This window comes from Labrus mixtus, chromosome 14 (genome assembly GCF_963584025.1).
Source record: "Labrus mixtus chromosome 14, fLabMix1.1, whole genome shotgun sequence".
Lineage (NCBI taxonomy): Eukaryota > Metazoa > Chordata > Actinopteri > Labriformes > Labridae > Labrus > Labrus mixtus.
The window spans coordinates 26440167-26464536 of NC_083625.1; the positions used below are offsets into that span (position 1 = coordinate 26440167).

General features: G+C 39.6%; 1 protein-coding gene across 1 annotated transcript in view; it reads right to left on the reverse strand.

Moving 5' to 3' along the window:
- Positions 1-511: 511 nt before the first annotated feature.
- Positions 512-24370, reverse strand: part of LOC132988748 (junctional adhesion molecule 3B-like) — a gene marked incomplete at its 5' end in the record, with an annotated part of 44733 nt that continues 20874 nt past the window's right edge. The window contains 8 exons of the mRNA XM_061056320.1: positions 512-3931; positions 5025-5079; positions 5165-5294; positions 5406-5505; positions 8680-8882; positions 10352-10504; positions 10595-10708; positions 10802-10870. Of these exons, the coding sequence (XP_060912303.1) occupies positions 3896-3931; positions 5025-5079; positions 5165-5294; positions 5406-5505; positions 8680-8882; positions 10352-10504; positions 10595-10708; positions 10802-10870 (860 nt within the window). The remainder of the gene's footprint in view (positions 3932-5024; positions 5080-5164; positions 5295-5405; positions 5506-8679; positions 8883-10351; positions 10505-10594; positions 10709-10801; positions 10871-24370) is intronic.

Sequence of the window (24370 nt, forward strand, 5' to 3'; positions counted from 1 at the left end):
TGCATTTGCATCGCCATGGTTCCTCGGAGAGTGTCCACTCTGAAGAAGGAACTAAAAGGTTCCTCTAAATGAGGTTCTAGGAACTAAAATAGTTGATGGTTCCTGTGGTGGGGAATCAACAAACAAAAGCGGAAGGGTTCCAACAGTTCCTAGAACGATGAAAAAGTTCCTGCAGTCTGAAAACGCCCCAAAAGGTCCCTACTTGGGGGTTAAACCTTCTAAAAGAACAGGGACTTTGGTGGGTGGACTTGCATCTCTGGAAATGTTTGTATTGTCAAGTACCTGCAGCATTCAAAAGACTTTCTTATAGATAATAATAAGAGTCCTGGAGTAAAGCAGATTATCTAAAAAAATGTGAGTACATTCTGTATATTTGTTCTAAATGATGTTCTTAAGATGTACAAAAATGGGATGGGCAGACGTACAGAAGAGGTACAGATGAACAAGCAGACAACATAAAAACATTTCCTGTCAATGAGGTATAAAAAAAAGGAATCACAACAGTCTCCAGTAATATCAGAAGTGAGTTTTATTAATCACAAAGAGTGTTTCTAAAATGAACAAAAACAGCCCCAGCAGGCTCCAGATGGACATTCTACTGTTTGTGAGTTTCGATCAGAAAGTCATGTTGTTTCTCACATGATGCACCAGACCTCAGTCAGTAACAGTTTAACAGAGCTGCATCAGAGGAGCGCTGCCATCTTTGATTTGAAAGACAGTGGTGAGTTAGCTTTAAAAAAAACAACAACACTGGAAACCATCTTCCTCTGTGGTGTAAATATAATGTGTACCACCGCTGCTTTACAACATCAAACCAGATCACAGGCGGACGTGTTCAGGGCTGCCTGTGGGCTAAATGTAGGCGTCCTGCATGGTTCTCTGTGTGTTTGTTTGTGTCTGACACTTTGCATGAACTCTGCTTTATTAAGCGCTCACACTGGCTGAATAATCAGAGCTCCATTACAGCTGCTGACATGTTCGTGAACACTGGGTCGACTCTGGGTTTGAACATTGTGTTTGTCTCTGAGAGCAGTGGAGCAGCAGTCAGCCAGGACAGATTTAAACCTGTTATAAACCAGAGCTAATATATAAACGGCCCTGCTATGGGTATCCTTCTTTTTTCCTTTGCCTAATAGTGCTATAATGTGTCTTCTGCAAAAATAATTCCCACTATATTTAGGCACTAATATATTTCTATTTTCTACTTCAACATGTCTACACCATCAACTCTATGAAAAAAAAAAGAAGCTATTTACAAATTTGCAGATACGTATGTAAAGAAGTGGAGATTTGTGGTGATATCATTCCTCTCAAACGCCGCGCTTGTGGTTAATCATGAAACCCTCGAGAGTATCGTAGAAATGTGAAAGCAGGACAGAGCATGGCTGTAGAGAAACTGGACTACTTTAAAGGCACTTAAGAGGAATGAATTTGTACAAATGAGAGGGGAAATGTATGCGTCTGTGTTCTGGGGACTTGTATCTCGGCATGTACCTTAAACTTCATTTGTTAAGATGAATGGATTTTATACTCTTTTAAAACATCTTCTCTTGGTTCCTGAATGCAACATGTCGACCTGGAAAAAGACTGAGCAGTGTTGACAACTTCCTATGTGCAATGTTGGGCAGATCGTCTCTACCATGACTGATGCTAAGCTAACACTTTACCACATTTGTTGATTCAAAACACTCATAACTACCCAACAAGAGATTTATGAATTGGTAAAATGTTTTCTTTTATCAGTCTTTCAAATGGAAAGAGTTTCATGTCGCCTCAAATAGGATTTTTTTTTCATTTTTCACCACTTTACATAATCTTCTGAGAGAGAAAGAAAAAAAAATCTATATACAATCAGAACAACTGTTAACCCTCCAGACCCCTGATACATATGCTATATGCTATATCACGCTAACACTGAACTTTTGACCGGAGGAATAAAAATACAAGCATCAACCAAACCAAACTTGATTTTTCTTTCCAACTACAATTTTGTTAACACAATAACTAATGTTAGAAACGTTAGATTAGGTCAACCAATGAGCGATAATGAGTGCTGGGCAATGAAACGATAGAGATTGGTCATCTCGATATAATTTAAGTTAGGGAGTTTAGTCCGCTAGTAAGAGTAAGTGAGTGGCAGCTCAGCTCTCAGCCCTGAGAAGGTGCATCACAGCAAATGTGAAACTGCTTCATTCTATGTTATTTTATTGACTATGTGGGTTGGGTATCCTTTTATTTGGGAAGCTAAGAGAATTTGTAAAAAAAAATAATGAATGATGATCACCTAAGCTTGTACAGTGAGCAGCAGTTCAGCTCACAGCCCCTCAGTGAACTCCTGTGTCTGCTTAAGAAAATCTGATAAAACCAGATGATCAGAAAACTTCACCTTCAGCTTTACTGATTTTAATTTATCTTAATTTACGGTCTTTAAAAGGTTTGACAAGTTTAGTTTGTTTTAAAAAATGAAAGTCTAAAAATTGACATCTGATTTTTTTCAGGCTTCAGTGTTTTCAGGAGACCGTCAAACTGGCAGCATATCTAACTATGTTTCATTATAAACATCCCTGTTGATCAATATAGGAAATAAAAATATATAGCGGCTATAACTTATTTCTAAATCATCTTGCCCATGCACAATTATCAGCACACAGTTTATAAACAGAGTGGACCAGATCAGCTATGATCAATATTAAATGTGGCATCAGATTTTGGTCTGTTTTTTTTTTTCCAGTCGTGGTTACATTAAATACATTAACTTAGATCAAATATCAACTTTGAACTGGTAGCAATGGTTCTCTGTATCACCGAATCGTCTATATTCAGAATTTAAATACTGGCTTAAAAAAAAGAAAGTATCCCGTATTCTTAGTTTTCATACTGATGAGTATTCTCCTTTTGGCTGGGTCTGGAAGGTTAACCTACACACCCTGTTATTAGTCATATTTCTATCAATTCATTATTATTTTAGTGAAATACTGAACGTATGTATGACAGCAAAACTATTCCGGCGCAAATTCAATATATACAAGATTAACAGCAAGCATAGAAGGACACTTAAAAATCAAGAAAATGCAGCACTGATCGTGTACAGTGTTTCACAGCATTGGACTGGCACTCTTCAAAGACTATCTACAAACATGGACATGGAAGTCTACCACGACAGGAGCTGGGCTTTTCCCAGCGCAGAAATTAAATATGTAAGACCGCCCATCAAGAAGCACATCTTGATATGCCAAAACATTTTTTTTTGTTCTTTTTCTCATGATTTCATAGGTGTAAATGCTTACGGCTTGATGCAAAGTGGTTAAAGTGTTACATATTTTTATCCACAACCAAATAAAAAAAACACATGTTAGTATTTTACAAATATTTAAAAAAGTAAACCTTTATCTATAGGCATTTTAAAATATATTCCATCAAAAATAGTCTGACAAATTTCAACAGTAGAAAACAAATGTTATAGAAATGACAGAAGGTTTGAAGCTAATGTTTTACAGTAGAAATGTGTCATGATCGACAGACTCTGGAGGACACAGACTCCGCTGTTTCTACCTCGAGGAACAAAGAATGGTTTCACTGCTCCACCTGTTTTAAAACCATGCAATACCTGTAAAGAAAATCTCCAGAATTTAGTCAAATGAATTCCATTGTTGGTGTTAAAAGTCGACAAATGAACCTCAGTCTTTACGTGTGTGACAGTTTGACGTTTTGTTGTCCTGTGGATTCTTGTTGTCACCTTTGGCAAACTTTGAGTGGTTGTTTTTTTTTTGTCGCGCTGAGTGCTCCGGGCATGAACCGCGGCGGCCTCGTGTCAGACAGCGTGGAGTTCAGTCCCACATGTCATGTCTCTCACTCAGCACAAAGCCGCTCATCCTCCTCCTCCTCGTCTTCTTCTTCAGATCACAAATGATGACTTGTGTCGGAAATCCCCCTGTAGAGGACACACAGAGGTAACAAAAACAGTCATTTTACTTTGTAGAAGATTGAAGTTGCTGGTTTTACTTCAGCATCAACCTGTTCATTTTTTTGTGTCTGTATGTTATGTAGAAAGGTTTAGCTTGGGTTCAAAACCCCCAAATCATACAATCAGTCAAAGTAGACCAGCATCCGCTGTGTAGTTAAAGGTACATTTACTGGTTTTCTCAGTTGGGTTTGGTGTCTTTGAAGAGAGTGAGGCAAAAACTATTTCAGGTTTAAATTAAAATGATCTTACTCTTAAACAAAAAGGTCTATTACTGTCAGGATTCTTTAAAAAACAAACACTTTTAGTGCACATACTAGCACGCAGGGATTTTGTTGTAAAAATAAAAACCCATCTCAGGGCGAGAGAAACAGAGCCAGGGTTACAAAAGAGCAGAACATTTTTTTCATTCATCCAACTGACATGTGACCCACCATCAGGCATCAACAGGTCATACATTTTCAGACTCAATGTAACAATATGATTATGTCATGTTGTGAGCAAGTTTTTTTTTCTTTTACTGAGCGACCCCCTGCCCTTTGTGTAATATCAAATATTAATAGGCAAAAAAACATAAATGATTCGGTTAAGACTGCCGTGTCAAACAGCAACATTGACAAAGGGGAATAAATTGATGCACCAAATCAAAAATGTTTCACTCAAAATCCAAATACCGTGTTCGAACTACAAATTACCGGGCAGACTATATAACAACCTTACATCTCCACTTTTCATAAAACTCTCACCTGGCTCGAGGAAGTCCTGTTCTCTGCTATGAGGAGTGTGCTACACATATTCACCTCACACCTGTCTGTCTTTTTCTATCTTTACCCCGAGTGTGTTTGTAGATGCAGAGCAGGTGCAGCTCATTAAAGGAGCAGGTGGTCCTGTGTGTTTGAGCCCATTAACCATATCAAATAGACTTTGCATTGACTGTATATCATCGTAATCCCACAAAGACTTTAACTCTGACTGGATTCATCTTTACCAGAAATATTATGAACTGTATTCTCTGTTAGCTTCATTGTCAAATTCTTCTACATTATATCTGATGTGTACATACCTCATCCTCTGTCCGGACATAGTCCACTCCATCTCCTTTAGCTGGAACTTTGTAACTAAAATACACAAAGCATCAGGTTTTATGGATGATAGTTTATGGAATATGCGTTTATTGATCGAGTGTATATCTTGATGTCTTACTTGTTCCCTGTCTGTTTTTGGCTGGAGAAGAAGCCTCTCTTGTACGCACAGCAGATCCCCGCTGTTATACATAAAAGCACCACCACTACCACCAGCACTCCCAGTACGATGCCAACCACATCAATGTCATCTGCGGGTGGTACAAGAAGAATGTATGAACCAAACACAGACGATGCTCCTCATTTTTTTTCTTTAAATCAGTCACATTAAGATGTAATCATTGTGTCTCTGCCACACTTACAGACTTCCATGTTTTGGGGCGGACACTCCGCGTATCCAGCATCATTCTTCGCTCGGCAGAAGTAATCGCCTGCATCTTCTTTTCTGACTGCGATGAACATCTGTGTTGGAAAAATCAAACATACGCACAAGAGAACCTAATTAATGTAAAGACCAACACCTCATGATAGTTGCAGCCACATCATTGAAGCTAAAAAATCAACCCAGGAACCAGAGCTCCTTTCCCTCTCTGCCCACTGAGCGGCAGGTCTGTAGTTTTGTTCTACTTTTTTTCTGTGATCTATTTAAGCTCTGGTCACCTGTAAGAGAGGTGACTAAATGGAAGGGGTTAATTTCCCCCCTAAAGTTTTTCTTTAGTTTTGTAGCCTTTGAGGGAGAATTAAACTGCTTTTCTGTTTGATTTTAAGATGAACAGTTCTTATCTTCTAGTTAGTGATGGTTTTTGTTTTGCCCTTTAGACCTACAATTCTACAATTCACTTAGCAGACGCTTTTATCCATAAAAAGTGTAGACCTGGATGACAGAGTTTAGCTAATGAGGAACCGTTTTTGTTGTTGTTTTGTAAGCCAGCGGCAGAGTTTTAAACCCTGAACCCTTGTTTTATTCCAGTTTTCATATTTAATGTAAATCATTAAATGCTCTAAATCTTTCTGCAGTATTTTGTAGACGTTGACTGGATTTTGGGCCAAACTTGTTATGTAACTCCCTATGCTCGCTAAGACACTCAAAAAGATCATGACACCTTATATACTGCTAAAACTGTGAAGGATTGTTAAGTCATGAGTTGATAGTAAAACAGTTGAGAGCATTGAATTCATTTTGTATGCTTATATTTCATTGTTCAATGAATGAACTTTAGCTAGGCACACAGAGGTGCAGTAAGTATTCAGGGAGAAGAGTTCCTGCCAGAAGAAGAGTGACATTCACACCACGTTTACATACTTTCTGATAACAGAGAAAATGTGATTAGCATGTCAGGGAGGTTTAATATGAAAATGAAAGTGAAATGGACACACTGCTGTCTGTTTCAGATAGACGAGTGAACAGATGAACCAGGGGATTCAGTGACAGAGCAGTGGTACAGAGAGAGATAACTTTACACCCTGTCATGGTGCAGTCAGTCTTTAAAGAGACATACCAGAGACGCACGAGGTGCTGCGTCACTTTACACTTTTAAAAACAACATACAACTATTTATATCTGCTGCTGTGGGCATTCTAGCACACTACACTCACCATGAGGTTTTCTATCAGAAATGTCAGACAAAACTGTGTCTGCCATATTGAATACTAAGGCAGCAGCACTGTATTTATACTCCATGAAGACGTCTGGTTGTCACACTGTTTGACTGTCTGTGCACAAGACGGTCAGTTTCCCAGCTTGATCTGATGGCTTGTCTCGTCATTATGATCATACATGGCTTCCCTCCTACAGATCTCTGTGTTTCTATAAAGCAGAAGACGTCTGATGATGTACACATTATCTCTGTGGCAGGAGGGAATTGTATGATACCTAAGAGGAGGTTTGCCTCCGCACAGTTTTTTAATGAGAGCAGCTCGCACATGGACCATTTTTTACCAACAATCAACAAAGACTGAAACTTTTTATTTTTTATTTTTATTTTTTATGAAATGAGTTAAAAGATATCAAGTGTTTGAATAAATTGTTTTGGGTTTTTTTCAGTTTTAATTTTTGGGGCCTTTTTGCCTTATTAGCTAGGACAGCTAAAGAGAGACAGAAATATCTGCACTGGGACTTGGACCGGTGACACTCCGGTTCCCAACCTAAGTCCCTTCAGATTGAGCTCCTGCCGACATTAAAAGACATCGAGCGTGTGGATGGGATAGGACAGCTGAAGAAAGACAGAAATGTTGGGAGGAGAGAGTGGAGGAGCAGTGCAGCAAAGGGCCGAGTTCGGACTCAAACCCACAGCTGCTAGGACGAGAACTACAGCCTCCGTACATGAGGTACACGTCATAACCGCTAGGCTAACAGCCCCCTGATTTTGTACCTTTTTATAAAGTGTGCTTACCAATGTTTCCAGTATGTTTTTCCTCTGTTTATAGGACGTTAATATTTAAGAGCAGTATAACCCTGTGTAGCTAACAAGAAAGCTTTTACATTTACAGACATTTATATTTTATAAAAAAAAAAAAACATTTGTCCCCTTTTATTCAATCGTAAAGAAAAAAAAGAAGAAAAAAAACAACCATCCACTCCTTGAATATTACTGCCCAGCATATGTGAGACCTGCATATGTCTGAGACCTTTAACTGCACAATGTTTTATGAAATGAACCTCTAACCTCTCTTATTCAAACTAAATTGTATTTTTTTTAATTAACAAACCAAGTCGACTGTGATGTTGTCGAGGACTCCTTCTTGCCGTCCTTTAATATATTTGTCATCATGTTTTTATTTTTATTCTTGTGAAGCCAAAGACAACTTTCCACATTGTGGACAAATAAAGTTCTATTCTATTAATGTTAACCGTCCCTCTGAATTCTAACAAATATATCAAATCAATGTATCAATACAGTTTTAAAAGCTAATGGGAAGATATGTATACAGACTAAATTTCAACATTTTCAAAGAAGATCTCTCTTTTAATTAATTAAAGTTTGGTTTTGTTTCCTCCTTAATTTGACATTTCTTTTATGATGTTTGTAAAAATTAAAAAAGTATTTTTCTTTTATGAGTTTAGTGTTTAGAGAAAATTATGGATGATAAAAAAGCTCAATTGTTTTCTGACAATCTAACCTTTTCTAATCTGAAGCAAACTAATAATACATTTCATAGATTCCAGTCTCTGCGTCGTTGGTGGGCGTCATTTCCTCACATGGGAGTGGCAGCGGGGGGTGATGAGTGTTTCTGTAAACAGTCTAAAAATAACCGTCCAAACGAGATAAGCACAGTGGAAAAAGCTCATTACTTTGCAGCTCTGACCGTAAACTTTCAACTTTTTTCTTGTCGTTTCAGGACAAACACGGCGCGGTACTCGTCAGTGCGTCACGTCTAAAAGGCGAAGTGAAAATTAACAGGAGAGTGTCAGAGGCAGGCCGGGATGTGCTGGGAAGCAGGCGAGGAATTGAGGAATGTGAAAACGAGGACAGCAGATTCCCCTCGTGGCTCGAGCTCTCTCGCACCATCAACTGTCTCCCCAAAATATCCGCCCCCACCCCTGGGCGTCAGGCCACCATCCCCTGCTGCCCCGCCCTTGCTATCCTGCGTGCCCTTGTCCAAACACATGCATGGGCGACACAAACACACACTCACCAGAGTTCCTGTTTCTGCATTGAGCGTGTACGAGGAGTTGAAGAACTTGAGGCTGGTCTTTGGGTCGTCTGGGATCTCCTCTCGGTTCTTGAACCACTGGTACTGAGACTTTGGGAAGCCCTCGTCCTCCACGCAGCTCAGCTCTGCAGACTTCCCAAAAGGCACAGACTTTGGGACACTGCACTTGGGCACCACAGGCTTTACTGTAGACACAGAAAACACATGATCATAAACAGGGAGCTCCTCTGTGAGCATCACACTGATGACAAAACTGACACATCCCTTCATGATGCTGCAGGATCTTTGCTTGACTTTTTGACTTCGATGCTTTAGAATTAAACAATGTCAACCTGGTTCTCAGGACTGGGTACGTGGTTTTTGTCCTGTGCCAAAAAACACCACCAAAACACGCAGCGCTTGCTTTCTTTAGCCCTGCGATCCAGAGGAGATGCAGTTTCAGAGGTTTCCTCTTATAGCCCTGAACACGCCTTTGCAGCTGGGCAGGTCTGGTCATAACACATCCTCGTATGTATGCCAAAGGGTTGGTGCGACCTATCACACGGTTTCATCTTACAGCATCATGAGTGTGAATCTCAGAGCAAGGTCTCACTTTAAGGGCACAATAAAGGGCAATAAAGCAATAAATATGATCATGGTATTTTCTGAAATGGATCAAGATCAATATTTTTCTTAATATTTATTTTACAAAATAAGTGTAAACGTGTCATGATTATAAAGGAGGCCTGAAGAAAGCAGAAGGTTCATGAATGAACTTTATGATATAATATTTTTACATGCACAGATTTTGTCCAAAATGTTGTAGAAAAGTTGAAATAAATGGTTGCAGAGCTAAAAGGATAAGGAGTCTAATTTGCTTTCAATTACAAAGTTTTAAACAGGAGCCACATTTTTTCCAGAGAGCTGCTACGACATTAAAATGAGTCAAACAAGCAACAAAAAAGTTGAATGTTGAATATCATTGTTTTTACAGCCCTCTGTAGTGGGACAGGAAGTAAGAAGGGGCTGCAAAGCAAGCTGTGGCTACAGATGTTAGCTCAGTGTTAAGGTATAATCATGATTATAAATATTTGTATGGATTATCTGCAGATGTCCTCTCCTTTAAAACAATGTATTGACTCATGATGTAAAACTTGTAACACCACAGGATTAACCGTTCCAGTCAGTGTTGAATCTGTTAAAATCAGCGTTTCTTTGATGCTCTTTGATTTGTCTCTGGGGCTGCCCAGCAAAGCTGCAGCTACAGTACATAAACCTCCAGACGTTCAGTGTCTAAAATAATTCATCTGGTTAAATTAGATATTTTATAAAGACAACAAGGTCTATAGAGTTACAGTGAAGTGACTTGCTCAGAGAGAAATTGGCTGGAAATAATTTAACGTCCAGCATGCAAGCTTACACCTGCTGATTGACAGTCTGTTGTTGAGATTATTCCTGACAAGCTGTCAGATCTATCCTTACAGTGTTAACAAGGTCAAAAGTTTGTCGTTCTTATCTACATACATTTTAACACATCCACTTAACAGGATCATGAATCTAGCAGAGCTACAGCATCATATTTTCATATATCTCTCCCTTATTTTTTAATACATCTCACATGGGCCTGGAACACACACCACACCGATTCATTAATGATTAAGGTAAAGCACATTACCTCTTACAACAAGGTCGATCACAATCTCATCAAACGACTTCTGGTCGTGAGCGGCTGTGACCTCACAGCGATATTTGGCAGTGTCCGATCTAGTGGCGTTGGTTATCAGTAACGTGGCCGGTTCTCTGATCACTGCTCTGTTCTCCAAGGCTCCTGTGAGGACAAATACAGATTAGATGCACGTCGGACATCAATGTAAAAACTCTATGCAAGTCAAATATGTGTTTTTTCTTTCTTTCCCACCTGAGATCTTCTTGTCGTAGTACACATAACTGGGTCCTTCACTTGTTATCTTCTTCCATTCAATTCTGGGATTGGTCGTTGAGATGGACTCTATCAAACACGATAACTCAATTTCTGTGGGACAAAGAAAAAGAAGAGTGATGGGATCGTTATAAGAAATCCGTTTTTGTATTTTCAGCAGGGTTTTACATGTTCATTATGTCTTACTGTCGAACTCATCGGTCCATGGAGAGTCGTTACTCGTTTTCAGGACCACTGCTAACACGCTGACGTAGCCTGAAAAACAAGAGACAGAGAGGAGGCAATGCAACATGAGTTCTTCTGGAGCATGAATTCTCATGATACACTGATGATCTCATGCTACATGCACAACACCAGCTGATGTTCTGCGCTTGTTTTAACACTGTCCTTGGGGATGTTTGTAACACGTTCACTCATTTTAAATCCCACAATCACAATTAATTTCAATGATTTTCACACCCTGCTGCTCTGTAGCCATGTTTGTTTCTGTCCGTCTTCCATTTTTAGTTGTGTTGGTCAAACCATTGTGTGTCTGTGCTGAGGGTGGGGGTGCTGTTTCTATGCACAGTGGATAATTGCGCATGGAGGCATGTGTCCTTTTCAGGGCAGGCTCACCATGCCAGTAGTTCAACCGCCTGACGAGCCCCCCCGCACCCTCCCTTCCTCTCTCTCTGTGTGTCTCATGCTGTTGCCCATGTGGGACTAATGGGGCAAAAGCACCCTGGAAAGATCTGTGTTGGTATGTGGTGGAGGGGCGAGGGCCTTGGGAGGGGGCACGGCTGAGTCATTCTGACAGCCTTTGGTCCACAAACTGATCCACACAAAGTCACTTCCACATGAATGCTAACGCAGAAACTGGCTCATGAACACTTCAACAGACTGAAAATGATGCTCTGAATCTTGGAAACAGACTCACTTGCAAACGTACTGTTACTGAAAATCCATGAGACGCCTTATAACCTTTATTTGTTCAGCCATTCACGCTAAAAAAAAACCCTGAGTGAATCTTCAAAAAGAAATACAGTAATTGGTGATTTATAACTCGTTTTAAAGACCTTATAAAGGCTGTTTTTACTGAAGATACACATCAGCAAGAGGCTTCTTTACATCATCTTGTAAACAGCACACAGTCCACTAAAACCATCACATGCCCCAGTGATCCATTGTATAAAAATTGACTTTAACATCATATCATATCAATGTAACCTTGACAATTTAAGTCAAACATATATTTGTAGTAGCTGTTTAACTTTGGAGCTGTCCCCTGGATTACTGAGCCCTCCAAACAGAATCAGTAATTAATGGATAGTTGGCTAACGGGCCACATGCCTAGCAGGTACAGTCTTAAACAAAAGCCTCTGAATGGAGTAATAATTATTTTTGGAAAGCAGATCAAAGTACCTCAGATATGAAAAAACAACCACAGAGACTAAACGAAAAGATAAATGACCATCAAGAGATAATAATCAACTATACAGAAATAACAGGGCATAAAATAAAGACACAAACAAACAGGAACAGACGATGATAGCCATAAGGAGAAATGATCAGAAACAACAAGAACGAGGAAAAAATAACTGCCATCAAGAGACACAAAACTGAACTAAATTGACCAGACGCCAGCAAAAGCTTTCTCTGTGTTTCAGTGGTCTTCTCTTAACCCACGGTTGGGGGACCAGATATATAGTTCCTGCATTCACATGTTGAAGTGCATTTGGGCGAGACACTGAATCCAAAATTGCTTCTGCTGCTGTGTCAGTGTGGTGTGAATGTGTATGAATAGGATTATTTTATACTGATGGACACTTTACATAACGTCCTCTGCCATCAGTGTGTGAATGTGGTGTGAATGTAGTCAGAAGACTAGAAAGGGGCGTTACAAGCTCAAGTCCATTTACCATTTAACAAAGAGACAATAAATGTCAAAAGATTTACTGCCACAGAGACAAAGAAACAAAACAACCAAAGAGAGACAATATCAGAGAAAACAACCTCAAAGAATCAAAAAAGAGATAAGAGCTAGAAAGTATATCATTTAAATTTAGAATCAGGTTTTTGTCCAAGTAGGATTTCAACTTTGAGTAATTCACCCTGGTTCTTTGGGACTTAAAAAGAAAAGCGAAACACACCACACAGAAAACAAAACACACCACAAATGGAACGTAGAGATGGAGCACACTGGGACACTTAATGGTGACTGTATAGTGTGTAGGTGTAGTGTGACACTAATTAGTGGTGAAAATGGCTAGGGACCTCTCATTGAAAACCCTCTCAACCAGGGATAAGCTGACCCCTACCAACTGTCCAGTGTACAGGGCAGTGAGTGGGGTCACCTGCTCAGGCAGACAGGATAAGCTGATTAGCCCCCGCTCTCTGTGGAGACCACAACAAGACGACAGCTTTGTTGTTAGCTGCTACTGACTGCACCGGGTCAGAAGTAGGTCACACCTAACAGATAAGTAAGAATACAAAATCTATCTACAAGGTGTTTTAGTTAGGAGCTCATGCTCAAGGACTTCATTGATATTCCTCTTTTGTATCAGACACAGGAGATAAAAACTGTGTAAAATGAATTCACAGTTATATTTACAGTATGTGCCGAGAATGAGGAATTGTACTCGCCCCCACCTTGTTTTTTGGATGTAAAAAAATAACCAAAATACACAAAAATACACACACACATCCTCTATGTTAAGGAGTCCAGGAGCAAAACTCTGATCCATCTCCAGGATGCTGCTCTGCTCTGACCCTGTCCTCCCAGTTTTATCTCAATCCCCCCTACAGGGATCAATATTATTGTTGCAGCATTGGATGCTCGTTCTGAGTAAATATATCATGACAATACAACAGCAGTGGACAACCATTAAACTTCACTTTGGATTGTAAACAAATACAAATTTTAACATAACCTTCCACTCCAAAAATAATTTATTCTGTACTCTGCAACAAGAACAAACTTTGGTCCCAGGTGGAATAAGTTTCGCTCTACAAAACTAAACACTGAAGTTCTTGATAACCTGAAAAAGTTGTGTTTTCTGAAAAACTTTCACAAAGATTAGACAAGGAGGAAGGATGAGAACCCGTGCTTCTTTTTTGAAACCTGATAATCAAACCACCTTCCGTCGAAGCCTGTTGCCTTTTTAGCCTTCTCTTCGCAGCCGTACAAGCAGAAGAAAAACACACACAGCTGTGGCAGAATTAGACGTTTTATGCATAGAAGTGCTTTTTGACGCACACTGTTTCTAAGACCTCCTTGTACTGTTTCTACATTCTTGTACAAATGTAAAGCCTCCTCTGATGAAAAGTTAATCCTTTCTTTACACTCAAAGCTAGAAATATCACTGAGGATACCTGCTCTCTCTGCAAAAGAAAAAGTCTATTTTTTACTGTTTCTGACAAAAGCTTGTGTCTGTGAAACATGCCAGTGCTTACTTCTGGGTTTAAGTTTCAAATACACTGCAGTTACTGTGTAACCAAACACCAAATCTAACTAGGCCAAGTATGCCAGGAGTCCAAAATATCAGAATATGCCTTGTTGAAACAGAATCCAGTGTAGACAATAAATTATTCCAGGTGATTAATTTAGTCGCAGGGCTTTTCATTAAAAGCAGTTTAAACTGTGGTCATAGAGAGCTAATAGAGTGCACCCCCTGCCCCCATGCTCCTCCTTAAATCACAGAGTATTACTGCAGATTAGGTGCCTAAGTGAGCTTGACGTAGAGATAAAAAGCTTGAGAGGTCTGCCATGAAACAGCTGTCCAGGAAAACACAAGAAACTGCCGCTTACTCACACAGAACTACATTAGAATGTATTCATGTAGAGCAGGAAAAAGGAAGTTTAAGCAAAATTCAAGATGAACTATTGTTGTGAATACAGGGGATAAAAAGACCCTTTTTCAGGGAAAGCTACACTTAACACATACATCACATTTGTTAATTTAAAATGCCAGATGATGTTCAGGAGATAAACATAAAACACAACTTTTTTTCTAATCCTCCTCTTCGATGATTCAGAGAGAGGCACACATAGGTTTTCAAACAGCTTCTGTCTCAAAGATGAGCTAAGTATTTTGAAAAGGTCAGTTTCCAAAAACAAAGTTTAACCCCGACTTAAAGTTTACAGGAGGCGAGCAGTGAAAACAGAGCATTTAAAACGACAAAGAGTATTACATCAAAAAGTATCCAGTACAGAAGTAACACAGAGCTTCAACTCAACCGTAGAGCTGAAACAAACTGGAAATTCACAACTATTTCTACAGTCCTTTAAAAGTTTGAGTTATCTAACAAGTAGAAATTCAATCATGTGTGAGTATTTGGTCTTTAGTAATCTATTAAAGATGATGATCCCTTTGAGATTCTGACTGTTTGTTTGGACAAAACCAAAAGACAGAATGACAGAGTAATAAATCAATGGATAGTGTTTTGTCTAAAACTGGTATCTTTTCAAAATGTGTTAACTTCTGCTCCTAATAGACTCAACTGCCAACTGTATTTGGTCAAAAAAAGGGTTGAGGTGATCAGGCACTACAAACCACCCAAGGTCCCTGACGCCCAGCCGCCACCATCCGTCTGTGTCGTCCCCACAACCACCGCCGTTCATACACACCCTGCTCCCATCTCCTCAGCAGCAAGGAAGTGTACGCGAGGGATACAAAGGAGAAATCCTTCCTGCATATTATCCCATCTCCCCCATCCCATTTTTCTTAACGAGTATGGTCTTTTACCTGCTCCTTTGTAAAGCGTCTTGAGAAATAATGATTGATTGATTGATAAATGACACACATTATTAGGTGACACCTAAGCATACATGTAGTGCTCCAGTGGACTCCAGGACTTTTTTCTCCATGTGAGGAAATAGAATATTTGTGGTTTGCATAATCGCCTACATTTCATATACATTTTTTTTGACCACTTCAAGATCTGATCATCACTGAAGTGTTTGTTATGCAAGAGAGATTAAAAAAAAAACGACAATGGTCAGTTATCATATTGACATTTAAGGTGGCTTCAATGACTCACAATGTCAACTCATGCACAAGTAAAAAGGAAAGAAAACATTCCAGATAAAAGTTTACGATGATGTCTGCTCTTGTCTATGCTCAGCCTACGCACACTGCACAGACAAGAATAATCCATGTACACGTGCCATCAGTCACCATTTGAAGCGTTATGTCAGGTGAGCCATCAACTATTATGTTTTCATATTCCCATATCATCAGATCATCATGTTGAGACTCGACACCATTAAAGTGGTTCATAAAGCATTTGATGGTGTGTTATACATTTGACTTACATTATGTAAACTTGTCACAGTATGGAGTGGTGGTTACACAACCAGCAAAAAGAGCCACATAACCTTCGCACGTGCGTCCTGCTCCGTAACTTGTAAAAATAGCACAACACCCCTGCATTTTAGTACTTTTGTGTTTGAAACAGTCCCTGCTGTTCAACACAATAGCACTACTTTTTGTGCAGTCTGATTGAAGGACAATGAAAACAATATTTGAATGTAAACTATAAATTAAAAATCTATATTTTTCTATAGATTCGTACAGCATCACATACAATTGGGATACTTAAACTCCTAGCTACAGAACAAACCCGTCTCTGTCTGTTGTACTTTGGATGCTGGGTTTAAATGACTCCCGTCCTGAATATCTGAGGAATAATGAGACAAACTGCTTCTTTCTGGGTATCATTTTAGTGAAAACTGCATCAAAGCACTGAACAGCTGGACTGTCCAGTGAGGTGAGGTGCTGACTGTGTGTTATGAGAGAGGTGTTTTCAATCTTTCCTCCAGTCTGATGGACACATCCTTCCCTCATTCCACTCATTCTGTCTGTGCTCTCCTCTCCTTGTGCACCCTCACAGCCTATGGTGACTGGATATTATGTATTTTTGTGTGAAAATGGGACACAGCTACTATCTCAGCACATGACCGTGTCAGTGTGTATGAACTCTGTGATGTAGATTATTAGCTTTTAGACCGTGCAGGTGCTCAGTGACCTACATATGACACGACTTTCATCTCTGTTTCTCTTCTGTGTTATTTGCTTCTTGGTTGGACACAGCTGTGTGAGATCTGGCAATCTGCAAATCTGCATTAAAGTTTTTTTTTTTAATCTTCCTTCCCGCCCCCGTGGTGGGTGCAGAGTTTTCTCTGTAATCTTAGTGTAATGCCCTCATAAACCCCTCAGGTTTTTCATCACTGAATAATACAATAGGCACAGAGGAGCAGGGTATTTCCTGATGCTGCACTGTGTAATGAATCCCTCCTCTTTTCTGTTATCCCCCATGGGGATAACAACGCTTGTTTCCTGTTTCCACCGCTGCTCTGTGAATCCAGAGAGGTGAGGCCGCTATCAGAAATAGAAAGGTTCAATTAAGCAACCGAGTGATATTCCCTGTGGAAAAAATCTCCGCCTCGTGCCTGTGGAGAATATTCCCACGCCCCCTTTGGAGCTCAGACATCAAAGTACACACACCCAGTTTCACTTACTATCAACCAGTGTCTGTTTGGAAACTCGTCACGTATTTAAACACTGCTTAAAATGCATGTGGAGTCTCAGCCAAGAGCTGTTGATATGAGCTACCACAGCGCTGGAGATATTCTTACTAAGTTTTATTTTATGGCTGTGAGATAAAACAGTTCCGATAGGAGTTTATGAACAAAGTAATGTCTAATGATAATACATTTTGGACTTTTTTACTCAATTTTCATAATTCAAGCTGTCTATTACGCAGCAAAAATAGCAACAACAGACACAAATGAGTGGAATGAGGGCCTGTGAGTCACAGGAAAGTTAAGTAAATAAATGTTATCAAAAGATGATAACATGATTAAATAAATATTAGTTATTTTAGACAAAACTGCTTTTTTAGTTTCTTTTTTAAACAACAGGTTTGTTTGAGAAGGAGGAGGAGGAGACTGCTGATAATACGGCTCCTGTAATAAACCAGTAGGAATTCAAACCCCAAAAGAAGCTGAGCTAATGTTAGCTGCAGCTCAGCTTGCAGCCCCCATGCACGTGCTCTGTCTGCCAAAGAATGGCAGTCTTGACACTTATTCTTAACATAATCTTTTCTATTCATTTGTTCTGCTTTAGATAATCTTTAGCTTCTAAACCTTCTGATTGCTTCAGGCCATCATCATTATCAGGATACGGTGGCATAACGATCAAACTTTGTATCTCGATATTTTGGAATAAATTATTGCAAGCATGTTTTGCTAGACTTATTGAGTCACTATTCTATCCATCCTGAATAACAGGATTCAGTTGATTCCCAAAGAAGCAGTGTTGTCTGTTCAATGAATGAAGAGTGAGCAGTTACATTCCTCTCCAGTCCAACAGAAATGACCGACAATCTCAATAAAACCTCTGCAGCTGGTCTCATCAACCTCTGACATCTCCAAGGCCATGTCCTCCAAATCAGACGTCTTTTAACGGTTTATAAAAATGACAACCTGAGAGGATATACTGTTTGTGTCACACATTTTCTGTGCAACATCCAGATAATTTCAACATACGAGCATGTGCATCCAAACACACGTGTAGAGCCACCTCCATGGATATGAGAACATACAGTACATGGTAGGCTATATATTCACTGTATGCAGCTTGTGTTACATGAATAACATGGCCTAGATACCCCTGATACATATTCAGCACCATGTTTCCAGTTTCAACACAGGTAAACAAGCAAACCAGGGAAGCAAACAACAACAATAAAGGTGCTGAGGAGTACAAGCTTTATCTCTGAGATGGAGAAATGAATAATGTTAATGTAGAGGGAGACTCACTGGTTCATCATTAATCAACATGCTGTGCTGTGCTGATTGTGTTCTTCATACAACCACTGAATTAAGCAGCCTGACTACACATCAAACGCTGACCAAAAACAAATCAGGAAAGCACAAAATTACCAATGTAAATCTGTTTGAGAATTCAGGAGGTCCACTTAGATCACTCCTGTGATTGTAGTCCCTTACATTGACTCGATGACTTGGTCCTCTAAGAGCCCCCGTTCATTTATAACAACCTGTCCTGCTGTGTAGAGAGATTGCCAGATATGCTGCTTTTCTGTTATCCTTCTATTTAAGGAGTGTCTGCTGGAATAACTCTGAAAGCACACACAACAGATTTTAAGGGATGTAAATGTTATTGTTATCATACAAACTAGGTTAGAGGTTTTGGCAGCTGCACACATGACTGCTGAGTTTGTGGTCACAGTGCTGAAAAGTTCACAGTGAGCCCCGAGCACCATGCATCCGTGCCAGGAGAGGAGAGGGGGATTTTCAACGTGTTGTAAAGGAAAAGTTAAAAGAAGATTTGGAGAATAACTTTACAAAGAATAAGTAATAAGGAAGCTGAAGTAAAAGTAAAAAGCATAAAAATCAATGCACTAACAATATCAGCAAAAAAAATATAACAATCCCCTAAAAAAGGTGATGAAGATCGGATTTTGATGGCCTAATCTAAACGGTACAGAACATGCAGCTATCCCTGACAGTCACAGCTCAATAAATTGACAAACAGAATTCTCTGTATCTTCTCACAGGCTCTTATTTTACAGTGTTTCTTCTCAGCCCCCACTCCCCCCCATGCCTCTGCCTCAAACATGCTCTCCCTCCCTCCCTCCCAGCCTTCTGCCTTAGTCATTGCTGCAATTTAACACTCTAAACATGACATTTGTTTCAATACTGAACAGCTTATAGAAATAAAAATGATTTTTTAAAAGTGTACGTTTGCTGTATTCCTCCAATCCAGCATGAACACCTCCCTATAAGGATCGGGGTGGGCTGAAGAGCTAGCATGAAAAGAAGTTTGGACAGTCAAACTCTCTAAGTAACCAAAAGAGGAACAGAACAAGAGGACATGTCTTATTGTTGTGCCATACAATACGATATGATACATTACGATACCATACCATGCCATACAAAACGATATAAATACAATTAAATAATACGACACAATACAATACAATACAATTTAGTGTCTTCTTCGGGAAATCTGCTTTTGGACTCTTGTGCTGAACACATTTAGCTGTCTCTACAAGAATGCAAGTATAGGTCGCATGCAGAGCGACTGCTTAACAATTTAGATGTTGCAGCAGTTCAAGAGCTGGAGCATCCAACTTGTTGAGCTACAAATAAATCTGGCTGTTTGTGGGACTGTAACATTATGCGTGCAGAGCTCAGAGTATTAGATCAAAACGTGTCTGAGGCGAGGGACCATATTTGGGCTTTAATTTGAGACCAAAGATATTGTTTGTGTGGCAAAGAGCCAAAAGGGGTGATGGTAAGTGTCAGCCGCTAAATAGCTAAAGCTACGAGTTACTTATAACTTCGAACAAAGATATTTGCATTTCAAAACTTTAGAATGATGAAAAGAAAAGTGTTAAAATAAAGCAGAGTGGTCCCCATCTAAAGATCTTTCAAATAAGTGTCTTGCAAAATTATAAATAGCATGATCTGATAATGAATCATTAGTGAAATGTCACTTTTAATTATAGATATTTAAACCCTGCATTGTAACCCAGAGATGCTGACTGGAGGCAAACAAAAAAGTTGAACAGCGCATTACTGGAGCACTATCGTGTCTCACATGATTTACCCCGAGGAGACGCTAATTTTCATTCGATAAAAGTCTGTGATGTCAGCCGGGACACAAAGCCTGACAAATTAATTCATAAGAGCATCACATATTACCATAAGCTTCTTTCTGAGAGACGATTACAGCTAGATCCTAGACAAAGCGCGCTCTGCTGTTCCAGTTCCCATAGCAATATCGCTGATATTTCCATAGTAACTGGATTTTCTTTTTCTGTCGTACATGCTGTTTCCCTTCCTCCCACCAGTGACCAGTGTTCGGCAGGAGCCCACCTGTTCTGGGAGCTGTGGGAGAAAGTGTTAAAAACAGACCCCAGAACTCTTCTTCCTTGAAAACAGCAATCTAGTGACACGATGACAGTGTGGGGGAGGTTTTAGGGCTGAGCTGAAAGCCAGAATGACCTCGGGTTGTCACAGCTGTGGTCATCCAACAGTGTCGAAACTATTCCTTAGTGTATTTTCGACTTTCTTCTCCCCACTTGCACCTACTTTTACCTTCTGTGGTGTCAGTATGTTGTAGCAGAGTGGGATTTTCTGGCACAACTTCACCAACTAGCAAGGTGCATGAAGAGTGAAAGGCTTGAAGAGGTCAAAAAGCTCCAGCAACACTTGCTCTCCTGAGCTCTTTATAGAAAACCACAGAAAAAACTTATTGTAGAATAGAATATAAGTTATTAAAGTTTTAGGTCTGAGTAATCTCTTTGTGTGATCAGCTGGGGAAATCCTTCTTTATTGGTTAACAAACAATTCATTTTAAACTGCAGACTTAAGCTTTCAGACTTTTGTTCCTCTGAGCTTAAGCTAAACAACAAAATACTCTTGGGCTCCAGCAAAAGTCAAAAGGTTAAGTCCTTTAAAATGCAAATGTGCAGCGGTCAAGATAAAAAATAGGCAAACTGTTGTGTATCAAAGTGTCAGATGCTGCTTCAGCTGCTGAGAAAATGTCAACATGTTTGAGCACATAAGAGTAACCTGTCACTGACGAAGCAGCCATCTTCTAGTGTATGTAAAACACGCAGCTATATTAAACCAGCATATAAATGTATCACGAGCTGATCAGGGGAGGAGGCGTCCGCTACATACATGGCTCGCCATGTATTCAGGTCAAGTTTCCTTGAAGGCTGGTAAACCGTTCCCATTTTTGTATTTTGAGATGAAAAGTAAACATAACTTTATGTTTAAAAGAGTTTCATCATATTTTTTTAAAACTTGCTTTTCAAAAAACCATAAGGCTTGAGGCTACCCCCTAAAAAAGGATGATTGTTTCATGTTAAAATCAGTGAATTTGTGACGTAACGAACACAGATATCAGGGTGCTGCTAGCTGAGCTGCTAGCTTGCTTCAGGGGCCCAGTTCGCTTTCAAGTTGAGTCGTTAAGTTTCCTTGTCCGCAAGGTTTTGTGCAGGAGGTAAAATATCCTGCAAGTCTTCCTCCATACCTAAACCAATTGATCCATTTTTTTTTTTAATTCAGTAAAAGACTAAGACTAAAAATGAGTGTTAAATTTCTAATATTTGCACTTGGGATGCTGATAGCCAAGCTGCCATGAACATCTGAGTTAGTTAACTTTAGCTAAAGTTAATCCTTCACTTGACATGTAAGGTCAGTAGTTGGCAAAAAAAAAGTTTTGTTGTTAGACCAACAGCCGTCGCTTGAAGAAAACTCACCATGCTACCCAATAACACCATCCAAAGGTGTTTAGTTTGTTCAGTACAGCCCTACTTATAATAAAACCAGACTACCTGTTTACCAATGATTTACAGTATGTCTTTGTCCTAAGCTAAGCTAACAAGCAGTGAACATTTGCATCATTATTATGGTAAAGTCTTTCAATTGAGACAACAGTCAACTCATCTAACCCCTGACAAACAAAGCCCATATCCCCAAATTTCAAAGAAACTCAAAGGATAGCATTAACCCAGTTAAAGGTAATCTGAATGCCAAAAAAGTTTTCACTTTAGTTAAATGAAAGCTATGAAGAATAACGATTGGACAACCAAGCACCAATGTTCGTCTTTTTCCCATCTCTGCTGGATAAACTCATTCTGTCTGACTGAAAGTCTTTTTCTGGTATCAGTAGTTAATTCAAATGCATGCTATCTTTTCCAGGTGTGTTGAACACAGCTCAGCTTTCACCACAAGGCCTCCTTGTGTATTCATTTATTCAGGATTTACATATGAAGCTGCTGCAGGCCCTGATCTGTGAGCACAGTGAGGACAGGGCAGCCCATGTGCCATGCTGCTGGTGAGGCCTCTGTTCCAGACCAGGTCAAAGACTCGGCCAGAGCCAATGAGAGGAAAGGGGGGGGGGGGGGGGGGGGGGGGGGGCAGGGGAGGGGCCGATGGTGTCACTGAATGCCTGGGAACCTGTCACTATGCGTCAGTGTTAGCGTCTGCATCTGGCCTGCTCTCACTTTGACCTGGAGCTAAGTACGACTAGCTCACAGGAGTGGACCACAGAGTAAAAAAATTCAACTTTTTTCTCCCACCTTACGTGCAGCGCCTTTAACTTGTCACCATGCCTGTCACTGTGTTATACCATCACTTCACATCAGGCACTCACAGGCTCAACACTCACTAAATAGCTGTTAAGAAAATGAGTGGTACTCTTAAAAATAAGCTGCACTTTTCTCCAAAAACTGGCTTCTATTTTCTCTAGGTTAAGATAAAATTTCTGCAATGCAGGCCTATTTTTCTTAATAAAATAACAACTCGAAATTTGTTTAATTTATCGAACAAGGTGGACACAATTTTCCCCCTTCCTCCTCTTAAGCGCCACACAAGAACCTAAAACACACATGTTCTTAGAGCTTGAGTAGGATTTCCTTAAAAAAAACATTTTTTGGGGGGTCTAGATGGCAGGAGAATACAAAAACATTTGAAAATGCACCAGGACATCACAACAACCCGCAACCACAAAACAGGCTGTAATGGCTACAACCTAATCGTTCAACAAGTCCACTCAAAATCCCTGTTTTGCCACTTACTCATGCTCAGATTGTTTATATGTTGAACAACATTACAGAAAGGGTCCTTGTCAACCCAAACCCTTTCCTTTTTTTTACTAGAGAGAGCCACTACATCACAGTCTTCAAGGCCACCAACTTCCATTGACAGAACAGGGATTTTACCTTGCAGAACAGGAGTTGCTGATCTACCTTGGTGTTTAATGGTGAATTTGTATTTGTTACTCTGCGACTTTGGTGTTAAAATGGAACATCTGATATCAACCATGTATCTATGTAACACAGTAATAGCCAAAACAAACAGTTTTAGAGGATGTACTTTGATTGGGCATAGATACTGCCAGAGAATATATTGCTGTTCTTTGTCCTTGTATCCTCTCATGCAGCTAAAGTTGTTTCAGACAATAAGACACTGAGAAGGAACTGATGTTTGCTGAATGATCTTCAGTGATAATATCACTCATTCATTAAGTCATGTGAAACACTTTTGGCCCTGAGACAATCAGATTCTGTTTTTTTGTATAAAAATAGTACTGTTGTTTGGTGTCACAGTGCCTCCTCACATGGCCCCAGCAGCCATGCATGCCAATGGAGACCTTTGTTGTGTGACACAGTTTCAGGCGGTAGGAGTGAATGAATGCTCAATTAAGCAGAACAATGGTCAAAGGGTATTGTGACTGAAGACACAATAACCTTGAACCACATACATTGTGGAAGTTCAGATCTAAATCAAGGGTATGACATTTACCATGGCCCAAAAAGTCAGTCAATGCAACGCTATTTCAACATATGCCAATGTTACAGCTCTTGAACTGCTCCAGCAGTGATGGAGTTTGAGCAGGTGTAATAGACAAACTCTTACAGCAACTGAACATCACATCCTCTCTTTCAGTTGCTATTTCGGTTGCTATTGGCTTTTTGAAGAAAACAATCTGTTCAATCAATCTGTGATGAGTAAGGGCTATTAATTAGGGCTGTAAAAAAGATAGACTGAACTGAAGTTACTGCCTGTGAGTTCATGCATCATATGATTTTACAGAACTGAAACTTCAATTAAACTTCAATTAAAATAAAATGGATTAGCATTCTGTTAATGTGTTTTATTTACTGAGGTTTCAGAGTTAAGGAAAGGCTGTGTTAAGTTTGTATAAATGTAATTTTCTGTATTGTTTAGATTTT